This window comes from Labeo rohita, chromosome 13 (assembly GCF_022985175.1).
Source record: "Labeo rohita strain BAU-BD-2019 chromosome 13, IGBB_LRoh.1.0, whole genome shotgun sequence".
In the NCBI taxonomy this organism is placed as follows: domain Eukaryota; kingdom Metazoa; phylum Chordata; class Actinopteri; order Cypriniformes; family Cyprinidae; genus Labeo; species Labeo rohita.
The window spans coordinates 1522931-1537033 of record NC_066881.1 but is presented as its reverse complement, the minus strand read 5'-3'; the positions used below and the strand labels follow the sequence as shown (position 1 = coordinate 1537033).

Genomic DNA, 14103 nt, shown 5'->3' with positions numbered 1-14103 from the left:
TGAATCCAGTGCCTGGCGGAGCTGGATTTTCCTCTTTTGCAGAAAGAAGCACACGCTCTGATTCAGATAGACATTTGCACAATGACCAAAATCTCATATCACGGTATGAGTCATTTTTTTATCACAGTAATATCGTGATGTGTATTTCTCCTAGATATGTGAGGACAAAGCTGGTTTATACCAGTGTTATTAAAAACTAAAACTATTAAAACCAGTTTCTTTACTTGGAATTAAATAAATGTACGCTGGAGTAAAATATAAACTTAAACTTGTTATTTCAGCTCGTATCCAATGCAACTTTTCTCATTTTTATTTAGTTTAACTGATATAGCCTATTAAAATAATTAAAATTAAAATAAGCATTAATAAAAATGATATAAATGACAAAAGAAGTTACTAAAACTTTAAAATTAACATGAAAGCAGAAAATCTAAAAATAAAATCTAATTCAAAATATTAATAAAACTGTAATAATACCTAAAATAACAATGTCTACCTCTATGTTTTTACTTTCTATGACCTGTTATATCAACAGGTAAATTCAGATACAGGGTGCCAACCAAAGCATAATTGTTAATTAACAATACCCAACAACTGAAGAGTGCAAAACATGAACTTCTATACAATTTATAAGAATATCGTCATTATCTATCTATCATCATATATCTACCATTTATATTAAGCTATGACAGACATTCAGCACAACCTTAAAGGAGAAGTCCACTTCCAAAACAAAGATTCACATATAATGTGCTCACCCCCTTGTCACCCAAGATGTTCATTTCTTTCTTTCTTCAGTCATAAAGAAATTATGTTTTTTGAGGAAAACATTTCAGCATTTTTCTCCATATAATGGACTGATATGGTGCCCCGAGTTTGAACTTCCAAAATGCAGTTTAAATGCAGCTTCAAACGATCACAAATGCGGTTGTAAACGATCCCAACTGAGGAAGAAGAGTCTTGTCTAGCGAAACGATCAGTTATTTTCTTTAAAAAAAAAAATGCAATTTAAATACTTTTTAATCACAAACGCTCGTCTTGTCTCACTCTCCCTGAACTCTGTGTATTCTGACTCAAGACAGTTAGGGTATGTCGAAAAACTCTAAATATTTTCTACCTCAACTTCAAAAATCATTTCAAAATCATCCTACATCGCTACAGAAGCACCAGCACAGTCTTTGCAAAGTGAACATGCAAAGAAGATCAAACACCCTTAACAAAAAAGGGTAAAACAGCGATATAGGATGATTTTGAAGTTAAGGGGGAAAACATGAGATGGGAGCTTTTCGACATACCCTAACTGACATGAACCGGAACAAAAACAGTCCAGGCAGAGTAAGACAAGATGAGCGTTTGACATTAAAAAGTATAGAAATTGTATTATTTTTATTAAAATAACCGATCGTTACGCTATATAAGACCCTTCTTCCTCGGCTGGGGTCGTTTACAACCACATTTCGTTTGAAGCTGCATTTAAACTGCATTTTGGAAGTTCAAAATCGGAGCAATATGTTTTCTGTATTTCAGCACGACCCTTACCTGCAGAGACATCAAACACAGGTTAAAAGCTGATTGAATGACTGAATGTGAGAGACTCTGAATGAGTGTTTCATCTGTTGATTTACTCTCACACTGGATCAATGGGGTCATAGAGGTCTGACCTCTCCTGCGTCTCCAGCTGCTGACATTTAATTGCAGGACTGAGAGTTATTTATCTCACAGAGAGCATTTCATTGTTAGTGTTTTTGTATTGGTAATGATATTTCAATGGATGTAAAGGTCCAAAGTAATTACAATAATTTGCCACAAATTGTGGTCAATGAATAGATTTATTCCAACATGAGTCGCAAAAATTATAAAATGCCACTACATAATTTTTTTTATTTTTTTTTGGCTTTAAAACATTATTACACATTAGTTATGAGTATAGAAGTAAATTAAAACATGTATCATCCTTTTGCTAGAAGATGTGCTAAGGAAGATGAACTAAGGTTTGGTCACCTGGAATGCTGTATTGACAAATCAGAATGCAGGACCAGAACTAATAGATTTTCATCTAAGGTTGTAAATAATCGAAACATCATCAGCTATCAGTGTTTTGAGCATTAAAATGACCTCTAATCTGTTTATCTTTACACTTGTTGATGCAGCCAAGATCAAAATGTAAATTACCAATCAAAATGGCTGTGAAAATGAAAAAGCCCATTTGATGCCAGTATTTTGGTCATCTGGAGGGCCGGTTTGTGCCGGCATCAAAGCACTCTTTGAATGCGAGGGCAGACTTTGATCTGTTATCTGGAGCAGGCGCACATGCTAATGTGAGAGTGTCATTGGGGTTTTCATCACTGTGAGGAATAGCTGACGTCATGTTTTATAGTGACAGGCTTCAGGAGCTTCTGCTGCTGCTGAGGTCAAAGGTCACACTGTGAAACTGCTTTAAAGGACAGTCGTCCAGCCATGAGTAATCCTGCACTCTGAGCCTGTACAGGCTGGAATATTATGCTTTGCTGATGAGACTTCATGGCTGATCACCAGCAGATGTTGTGTTTTGGATGCTGGTATTCCCAACAGGCTTTTTAACTAGCTTGGGGACTATAGATTTTACTTAATTAATTTGCTTAATAAATTTACGTTTAAAGGCAAGACAATACAGGCAAAAACACTGTTCTTTTCCATGCACTGGTCAGTTTGGTTCAGTTTTCATAACGTGTCTGATTTCATATTTCAGTTTGGTGGAAAAAATCTAAAAAACTTCCAAAATACACTTTGAAGTGTATTTTATTGCACTTCTGTTTGTGTCTGCAGATTTCCCCTCTCTATTTTAGTAGCATTTACATACATATATTATACCCTGAAGCCTTTTACTGAGAGGTTTGTTCATATATAATTTATCTGATCATATATAACATTTTATTCAAAATGCGACCTTGTATTTATTTATTTATTTATTTATTTATTTTTTGTATGTTGACAGCATTTTCAGATTTATGGAGCAATACAAAGAAAAATCCAAAATCCCCTGTGTAAACACCTTTTACACAAAATCAAACAAGAGTTTTGAACCTGGCTTTATCAAATGTTCAGATTTCTGAAATATATGCAAATTAGTGTATATTTAATTATGAGTAGTGCTTCATTTTACTATTTAAACATAAACATAATTTTTAAAATCTTGCAATAAAATATATTTGTAATGTAAACCCCCTTGCATTTATTATACACTAAGTGTAGTTCAAGTCTATTAAACTAACAGACATATCGCTCCAGACTTACTGATATATATATATAAAAAAAGTAACTAAATTTTATTTAGAGTACTACATGTGCACAATGCACATTTCTTAATATTAAGCCAAAAATATGTTTTTAATGTCACTACTGATGAGGACTGTGTGATCGGTTTTTAAATGCAAAATATTTAAAGTGTACTTGAAGTATCCTTGCAATAGTTCCACTTTAGCACAATCAAATATACTTAAGAATATCTTTAGATGGACTTCAGCACTACTTCCGCACAATTAAAGTGCATTAAGTCCAAAATAAATTGTTCCAATTTAGCAAACTTTAGATATACCAGTTTAGTATACTAAAAATACAATTTCAGGGTATTTTTATTAAGTACATAATATGCAAATGTATTTGTAGTATACTTAGCATGGAATAATTGTATTTAAAATACATTTTAGCATATTTATTTTTCACTAGGCCAATCAACTGGAGAATTATGGTGATATCCATTAGTTACATCTGCCTTAAACAAAATAACTTATCAATGGAAAAAAGCAAAAATGTGCACAGAGACGTGCTATCTTACGACTCTAGTTCGTTGCATGCTAGCTTATTGCTTAGTACAGTATTTGCTGTCTGAAATGTGGTATTCAAGCAAAGAAGTATGAGTCTGGAAGGCTGAAATCCAACAAATGTTGCCTTTGCTTTGTTTTTCAGGTGAAAAATGTGTTTCCTCAGGAGGGTTTTGGCCGTCAAAAGAGGGGCTACAGAGAAATCAGTAACATTGACGTCAATATGAGTGACCCGCTTTTCACCAAGCAGTGGTATCTTGTAAGTAATTACAGTTCGTAATGTCTTCATTTGATTTGACCTTCACCATTGGAACCGATTGCATTTGATTAGCCGGGATCGCTGATATTCTTCATTTAAACCATTTTCCTCATTAGCCGTCACCGTCAACACTGGTGCGTGATCCGGCGTCAAAACACACTGATATCTTCCTTATTTCCCCAGGGCTTATCGTGACAGGCATCCCTGTCTGTTTTGCCAGGGAGAACGGTCTTTAATTTAGTTTGTCAGTTATAAACACTGCACAGCAGGGTTTCAGCGAAGTGTAATATCTGTGTGACATTTATTTTCCCTCCCGCGCCACCTCCCTCATGACATCTCATTTTCCACGCGCTGGATGCTCAGCCCATGTGACGCTTTGGTTTTGTTTGATTAGATAAATACAGGCCAAGCGGACGGGACCCCAGGGCTGGACCTTAATGTGGCTGAAGCCTGGAACATGGGATTCACCGGCAAAGGTGTGACCATCGCCATCATGGACGACGGTGGGTGAAATACGGTCACCAGAGAGCAGTTATTTAAGACTTAAATGCTTGATAATGTGCAATAATGTAAACATTTGCCGTCACCTTGCAGGTATTGATTACCTACATCCAGATCTCGCCTCAAATTACGTAAGTGCTTTTTTCTCTCCCCCATCTGATTAACGTGTGTACTGTAATATGATTTGAAGTAACCTTGGTGGGTGAATGGAATGACAGATACCCAGTGCTAGAGCTGAAGTACTTTTGTCCAAAAATAGGCATTACTGCATGGATATTTAATAGATAAACCATTTTATTGAATGTTCAGCAAATAACTGTTGGATATCTGATGTTAATTGTGTCCGAAGTTTATTGGAAATGTAGAAACACGGTGACGTGCCTGATTACAAAACGGTACAAACACCAGTCCTTTGCTCTGTTTGATGAATATTTCACATGACATGACATTCAGAGATGAACAGGATGGAAAAGATTCACAGGGAATAAATGGACGGGGTTGATGTATGGACAGCATGGTCATTAAATGAGAAGTCCATTTCCAGAGCAAAGATTTACATATAATGTACTCACCCCCTGTCATCCAAGATGTTCATGTCTTTCTTTCTTCAGTCGTAATGAAATTATGTTTTTTGAGGAAAACATTTCAGCATTTTTCTCCATATGATGGACTGATATGGTGCCCCGAGTTTGAACTTCCAAAATGCAGTTTAAATGCGGCTTCAAACGATCACAAATGCGGTTGTAAATGATCCCAGCCAAGAAAGAAGGGTCTTATCTAACGAAAAGATCAGTTATTTTAATAAAAATAATACAATTTATATACTTTTTAATGTCAAATGCTCGTCTTGTCTTACTCTGCCTGGACTGTTTTTGTTCTGGTTCATGACAGTTAGGGTATGTCTAAAATCTCATGTTCTCCCTCAACTTCAAAATCATCCTATATCGCTGTTTTACCTTTTTGTTAAGGGTGTTTGATCTTCTTTGCATGTTTGCAAAGACTGGGTTGCCACTTCTGTAGTGATGTAGGATGATTTTGAAATGATTTTTGAAGTTGAGGGAGAAAATATGATTGGTGTTTTTCGACATACCCTAACTGTCTTGAACCAGAATACACAGAGTTCAGGCAGAGTAAGACAAGACGAGCATTTGAGATTAAAAAGTATTTAAATATTAATTTTACATTTAAACTGCATTTTGAAAGTTCAAAGTCGGGGCACCATATCAGTCCATTATATGGAGAAAAATGCTGATATTTTTTTCCTCAAAAAAATATAATTTCTCTACGACTAAAGAAAGAAAGACATGAACATCTTGGATGACAATGTGGTGAGTACATTATATGTAAATTTTTGTTTTGGAAGTGGACTTCTCCTTTAACGCAGCCAATGGAAAGGATTCAAAGGATTTGTGTCCATTTAAATACCAACACTTCTTATGGAAGGAAGTGAGATCTACTTGTAGAGACTGACCAGAGGAGTGTAGTTTGTTTGGAATTGTGGAACATGCAGTGTAAAGGAAAAGTAAAGGTGGGTGGGGGCGGTGATATTAAATGACTTATATGGTCGTGAAATTTCAGTCACGCCACACTCATGAGTTTTGAGTTGTTCTTTCACACGTCTGGACCTCGGCTAGTGGCAAATTTCCCAACCGGCTGTTTAAGATTATTGTAGAGTGCTAAGCGAGAGCAAAAGAAATCGTCATTTTGGGATTATCAACCTAATTAATGTTTAATGCTCATGTGGCTTGTGAAGTAGTACAGCATATACACAGTGGACTAAATCTAACGTATGGCAAAGATCCTCAGTCTAACGAGTTGCAAAGAGAGGCTTTATTTTGCTCAAACAGATGACACATTTGCATCCTGTGTGCAATTAAATAAGCAGCTAATTGTGGAGTTATCTTCTCCACTGAGATGGGAGTTTGCCGCCTTGGCAATTATGCTGCCACACATCAAACCATACATACAGCAGATCTTTTTCTATCTTTACTTCACCCTGTGTCACTGAAAACATGCTTTTGTTAATCCGCCTTGACTTTTTGTTGATGTGGACATGCTAAAATGCTCTTGCAGTGTTTTCTGCACTTATCTTGAGGGCAGTGTCTCGGCAAAAGCAGTAATGATTTAGTTATGATGTTTTGAGTTGTGAGCTTGCTAGTCTGAGTTGAATGAGATGAGAAAGAGTGATTCTGTGCCACAAAGTCTATGAATAGTTAATGCATGTTTCTTTTGTTGTCCTCACTCGTTGCACGCAATAACAAACATGCAGCACGACCAGTGTAGTCCAATTTATGAACCAATGGCTATATGAACTGGCTCTTTTTAATGAATCTTAAAAATGGTCAGCAAGTTATCAGTTAATACACACCCAAAAATTCAATCATAATTTATTTGCCCTCATATCATTCTGAGCCAATAAAACCTTTATGTTAGAAACACAAATTGAGGTATTTTTTTATGAAACCAGACTGACAGATTTAGGTCCTTCCATTGAAAATTCACCCACTCAAAACTTTGATGCTTCCAATAGTTAATAAAGAGATATGAAAAAGAAATCAAGCGGTTGAATCTAAGTCTTCTGAAGAGACATGTAACAGCCAGTGTTGGCAGATTGGGTTGACGATTGCCAGCTCCAGAGCTCTCAAAACCTGGTCAAAAAATTCACAGCCAAAGGCATGTGATAGAAATCTAATGTCAGGTGAACCGAGGTTGATACTGACAAAATAAAATCAATGAATCCATGCAGGAGAACAATACATCAGGAAAACCGATCAAACACTGCAGATGCAGTAAAAGAAAACGAGACAAAATTTGACAAAAAAATGTTTATAGGCAATAATTATTAGAGTATGTTAAATGCTTCCAAACAGTAGTCAAGAAATGTTAGGGTGGACATTTTTTCCCCTCAGAGAAATTGTTTGAAAGTCTCTGCACATCCTGATAGCAATCAATAATTAAAGTGGTCTACATATAAAAATTTTGGGCACAACTAAGACTAAAGGCAAACCCTAAGAAATAAATGCACCCACATATAAATTGAAAATTTATGGAGCAACATCTTTTGAGTGAAAATAAATCATAAGTCATTTATTTTCTTCAAAAATCTTATAAATGTATGAAGTGGCAAGGGAGGCCTTTTACCCCACACATGGGATACAAGGCTTACCAGCAGGGGGTAAAAAGCACACAGTATTGATACAAATACTTTAGTTAAATAATGTTTTTTTTTTTTTGTTTTTTTTTTTTAAATAATGTCTAAGTTAATAGTTGTTCAAAACAATCACTTTAGCAAAGTTTGTACTATTTTCTGCTTATTTTGATAAATAAAAGTTTTTTTTCAGTAAATATTGTCATTAAAAAATGTTTTTAAGTTCACAGAAAATCATTTTAAAAAGCAAAGATTCCAAAAGCATTAAAGGAGATCCTGTAATAATTCAATAGATTTACAGTAGTAACAACAAATGGAAACCCAACACAATATATGATATTTTTCATCTGAATCTAACCATGTCATGTCAACAAATGGAAAAGTCAGCCATTAAAATTGTTAATTATTGTGCCTTTTAGCCCCAACAACAGGGGCACTTTTCACCTCAAACACCATACTGTTACATATTCTTTCATTATTTAAAAAATGTTACATTATTTATCTTAAATAAAACTAAAAATAATTAAGACCTTTGTCTCAAAAGATGTTCAATAATTTTAGTGATTCTCTACTTAAATCTACAACCTTTTTAAAAAAAACATCAAATATTAGATCAAGTAATCACAGAATCGACTTTGTGCTGCTGCCCGTGATCGCGTCAAGGATCAGCTACATTTACACGTGCATCTTGAAAAGCAGATGTTTTGGAAAGGGCTACGCCAAGTGTTTGTGCCATCTAGTGGTTTAGAGGAAAATAATATCAAAGGCACCTTTTACCCTGGGGCGCCTTTAGCCCCATTGTATCCTATAAATATATCTTCTCTTGAAGTCTCAAACGATAAAATGTTCATCCAATCTTTGCATTTGGTCCAACTGCAGTGATAGGGTATCCTACCTGCCTGTCAAAATATGTATTTACACACCTCCAAGCAGCCAACAGCGAGAGTCTGGGGCGTGGCTTCAGATTCCATTACAGACGTGCAATCCAAAATTCGAAGACAAAAAAACAAACAAAACAAAACAAAACAAAAGAACACAGATACAGATAATGGGGTAAAATGAGGGTAAACATTGGCAGTGTTTTTACAAGATGGAAAATTTGACTGAATGTATCACTTTCAGTGTCAACAGCGAAACCAATTCAAGTGTATGCTACTTTGGCATAGAGATCACTTGAATATACAGTGGGGAAAATCATTTTTGATCCCCTGCTGATTTTGTACGTTTTCCCACTGACAAAAAAATGGTCAGTCTATAATTTTAATGGCAGTTTTATTTTAACAGTGAGAGACAGAATAACAACAAAAAAATCCAGGAAAACACAAAGTTACAAATTGATTTACATTTTAATGAGTGAAAAGCTGTTCTGAAATAAATTTTTGACCCCTTCGCAAAACATGATTTAATACTTGGTGGCAAACCCCTGGTTGCCAATCACAGAGGTCAGACGTTTCTTGTAGTTGGCCAACAGGTTTGCACACATCTCAGGAGGGATTTTGTCCCACTCCTCTTTGCAGATCTCTTTCTTTGCAAAAGCCATTAAAGGTTTTAAGGCTGATGTTTGGCAACTCGAACCTTCAGCCCCCTACACAGATTGTCTATGGGATTAAAGTCAGGAGACTGGCTAGGCCACTCCAGGACCTTCATGTGCTTCTTCTTGAGCTACTCCTTTGTTGCCTTGGCTGTGTGTTTTGGGTCATTGTCATGCTGGAATACCCATCCACAAACTCCATGAGGTAAGATCTTGCGTCACACAGACAGAGGCCACTCCCACGATAGTTGATTGACATGAGCGTCTTACCTCAGACCCGCCCTAAATCAGCTGTAATAGTCTGACCTCCACTGTTTCAATGCCAGAACAGGGATGTAAGTTAGACAAGAATATCTCTGATTGAGTGATTGAGGTGTTGTGTTGCTGGATGTAATAATGAACATAGTGGTCATCATTTAAGATGTAGTGGATTACGTTTATGTGCTTGTGAAGGGAATGCACCTCCCGATCTACATATATCCGTCTATGTTCGTGCAAATCATTCGTGATCCAGCTTCACCTACAGCAGAAGTGAGTATAAGGGTTTTTTATGAATCTCTTTCCTAATAATGTGCTAGTTAGCAAGTTTTGTGGCTAAACACGCTAAAAAGTAAACAATCTCTTTGAGCACAGCTCCTCACTCCACAGAGAGAAGAGAGGGGCGGGGCGAGCAGAGCTCATTTGCATTTAAAGGAACAATTTCTATTTTCGATATTTGCAGAGCTCATTTTGACAAGGTAAAAAGAATTGAAAATTTTTAACCAAGGTATATTATAGGCTTTTTATTAAGACCCTAAAGAATCATATCAACTTGTGGAAAATGGGCATCCGATGACCCTTTTAAGAAAGGGCTCCCAATCTCAGCACAGTACCTGTATAAAAGACACCTGGGAGACAGAAATCTTGCTGATTGATAAGGGATCAAAAACTTATTTCACTCATTAAAATGCAGATCAATTTATAAATTATTTGAAATGTGTTTTTCTGGATATTTTTTGTTGTTATTCTGTCTCTCACTGTTAAAATAAACCCACCATTAAAATTATAGACTGATAATTTCTTTGTCAGTGGGCAAACATACTAAATCAGCAGGGGATCAAATAATTTTTTTCCAACACCAGCTGACTGTGTGTGTGTGTTTAGTAACAACATGATGACTGAATGCAGTGCATGCAACTTTGCCAAACTGCTTCCAAACCAGCCCAAAATTCGTCCACCTGCCCAAATCTGGCAACACTGGTCACAGCAACACTGACTCACTGATTGGCTGCGATTGCGTTTGCCTGACTAGTGAAAGATAAGGAGAGTGCTTAAAAACGTTATTTTTTGCAGTTCTGTTTATGTTATCATAAAAGTGTTGTTTTTGTGTCGATTTCTTGTTTAGTATATGCAGTGTACAAACCTGAAAGAAATCACGATGGAATCAAAATAAGAGTCGAAAGCAGAATTGCATCCTTGCAGAATATTTCACAAATGAAACGAGATATCTGCTAGTGAAATAGAGCCATTATTGTTTTGAGACCCGCTGAGCTCTGTGAGCCGCAGGAGCCGTGAATGTGCACCACAGATGAGTTTTAACCCAAAAATAACCTGCTTCGACTGCGGTGGGGGATGATGCTGACGTCTCCAGCCGGGCCCAGATGAGGCAGTAACTCAGCATGTCCTCCCCTGCTACTGTTTTATTTAGCACCAATTCCTCCCAGACTTCCCTCACCAGAACCGCTTTTTTTTTTTTTTTTTTTTTTTTTTTTTTAGCAGAGCTATACTCGCCGAAAGACAGCATGTAAACGTTTGTTTTTAGTGTGTGCGTGTGCCTGAAGTGTGTGGGGTTAAAAATAGATTCAGGATAATTTGCCTAATAAGAACTAATGCGGGATGAGGGGTGAATTAGCATAATCGTTTGAAGGATTTTTTGACAGGGGACTGGATTTAATTCATCGCTCACTAACTGCAGTCTCCAGGCGGCAGCTAAATGGAGAGTTGCCAAAGAACAGAGCGGGTCACGCTCAGCTGCTGCCGCTTCATGTCTGTCTTTCAACATACGACTGCTTTCCTCAATGCTATTCTGTTTCCATAGTGATTCAAATTATGTCATACACACGCACGGTCCTCTGAGCATTTTAAACTTTGACCTCACAGATATAGCGTGAGCAGAACTACTTAGTGCACGTTTGTCTTGTAGTTTTATAAAAGCAATAAACTTGAGGCTGTCCCTTACAGAGATTTTACCATGGTATCACTTCCCTTTAATTGTGGTAAAATCAAACAGTTTAGCTTTAATAAACTTTTTCAGAGTGATGTAAGACTCCTTTTATTGGGTATAATTTTGCAGTAATGACCCGCTGAGTGCACATTATGTTTCTCAGCCAAATAACTGCTGAAGAAGCTGTATGTATGTAAACATTTCAGAGTCAGAATATCGGTATCTTTGATGATGTTTGGAAGCGCTGATGCGGTTTCATGTTTTGGTCGTGCTCTCCATTAATGAACTCTCCTGGGCAGCAGAGAGCAGAGGGAGCAGATGAACGGCTGGATGTGAATGTGATGATTGCAATGTGATGGATTTGGATTATGGAGACGGACGTGCTGCTGTACAGCACAGCAAACTGATGTGTCATTAGTTCCTGTGCTCTCACTGTGTGCAGGGGCTCCGGGGGCCGTCCGCTCGGGGACCGCTGGCCATTATCATGCTCTACTTTCTCTCAGCGCAGACTCACAGAAAAGTCTGGCTTCTCTTTTTTTGATTCTGTGGCAGTGACATTGCTGGCAGAGTTTTAATGTCATGTCTGTCTCTCACAAACATGAAAATTCACTTTCCCACCCCATTCAGCTGTTACATTTCATACCCATTCAGCACTCTTTTCTGTGAAACACCAAAGCTGTTGCTCCAGAAAAAAATCAGAAAATTAAAAAAAAAAGTAGCTGTATTAACGAATAAAGCCATAGTGAGGCAGAAGTAGAGACAGATTTCTTCTTCTATATCGTGACGTACATCCAAGTGAAGCAGACTATCGAAAAAAAAAAAAATGTAGGGCGGGGACTTGGTTCTTTACATCAGCTGTTGATTGGATGGAGGCAGATCTGAATACGAGCTTTAAAATTTTAAGATGATTAAACAATTTGAGAAATCCAGCTTGAGGTTTGCGATATGTATCATAATTGATCTTTTACTGATGTGAAAATGAACATTTTCAATAATGTTGCTCACTTTGAACAAACAAGAAAATAAACAAAAACATGCCTTGGCTTGATGTGGCCTAGTAGAACATAGTTAGAATTACCTGAAATTCAATATTTGGGGAGAAAATCCCTGTTTAAAGCTTTGTTTTGTATTTATATATGTGATAGAGTTAAGCAATGTCATGGGCAAGGGTGGCGTTTTTTTTTTGTTTGTTTTTTTTTTCTGGAATGTCAGCACGATTACAAATGTGATTAATTATACGCAGCACATGAATAAACTAGTTAATATTGTGAGTTACATTTTAGGCACAACATTATATGGTTTTGCACTATTTTGCAATCAATAATGGTTCCAAACAAATCCACTGCAAAGTCCATTCTACTGACTTCAAAGTTACTCTTCATCACATTCTGGTGTAAATTTGCATCCTGATGGCTATTCAGATATATCTACCACAGTCTAAAAGATGTGAAATCTCTCTATCTACTGTCACATCTACAGTTATTAGTAACTTTGCAACTACATGTCAGCTAGCAGTCATTAGAGTGTTATTGGACAGTTAGATTAGGGTTAGAGCTAGTTGCCATGTAGTTACAAAGTTATTCATACAGTGGAAGTTGAAATTAGAGAACAATCTATAAATGCTTGATTTTTTTCTAGAATATTCTTCATCGCTCAAAATTTGAAGGATTATTAGCTGTAGCTACACCTGTTTTACTAACATGTTTGACAAAGTAACATAATAAACAAAAACCTTTATTTTGTGGAAAACACAGTGATCACAATTAGAGAACGGTAGCCACTGTAGCACAAAAGAAGATTACAACTAAAATTTAGAGGGTTATAGCTGTCAGAAATTGTAGAGACAGCTGTAGAAATAGAAAGTGTAGAGGCCCTTGCTTTGACTTCAGCATATCTACGACTACAGGACATCACTAGTTTCTCAAATCAGATCTTGGGCCACTCTTACACTCTCTTCCATAGTTCGGTGACTGTAGTGGGTCTCTAAGCCATAACTTTGTTGCCAAGAATGTTCCAGAGATTTTCAGTCGATTTTAGATCAGGACTCTGGTCTGCCCATTTCATCATTTCATTGTTCTTAGCTTCAAGGGACTGCTTTACCTGTTTTGCAGTGTGACACGGCATTGTCTTACATGAAAATTGCCGGAGGCTGATTGGGAGGTGCTTGGAGGGAAGAAACTGCATGTTGCTAATGGAGGTTCTCATAAACATTTGCATTCACTCTGCCATGTAACTGTATAAGAGGCCCAACTCCTGCTATAGAAAACATCCCCCAAACCATGACACTTCCTCCTCTACCTCTCACTGACTTCTTTACGCACTTGCTCTTCAGTCTTTCCTTAGTGTGATGCCAAACAAAATGTTTCCCATCAGATCCAAATAAAGTAAACTTGCTCTGATCACTAAAGTGAATTTTGGACCAGTTATCCACTCTCCACACAACATGCTTCTCAGCAAAGAGTAGTCTAGCCTTTTGATTCTTTCTGCTGATGAGAGGCTTGGTCATTGCAGAGTTCACTTTCAGTCTGATTTCTCTTAAACATGTCGAGACACATCCTTACCTTGTTTAAAAACAAACTGGCAAGCAATTCCAGCTGCAGCGCTGAACCGATTTCCCATTGAGATTCTCTGCATTGTCCTGTTCTGTTATTCATTTTTCTT

The 14103-nt window shown here is 36.9% G+C and overlaps 1 protein-coding gene across 1 annotated transcript in view; it reads left to right on the top strand.

The window, feature by feature from the left end:
* The window catches only part of pcsk2 (proprotein convertase subtilisin/kexin type 2), a 62429-nt gene that overhangs the window by 5919 nt on the left and 42407 nt on the right, over window positions 1-14103 (top strand). The window contains exons 3-5 of the mRNA XM_051125379.1: window positions 3946-4059; window positions 4454-4562; window positions 4654-4691. Coding sequence (XP_050981336.1) covers window positions 3946-4059; window positions 4454-4562; window positions 4654-4691 — 261 coding nt within the window. The remainder of the gene's footprint in view (window positions 1-3945; window positions 4060-4453; window positions 4563-4653; window positions 4692-14103) is intronic.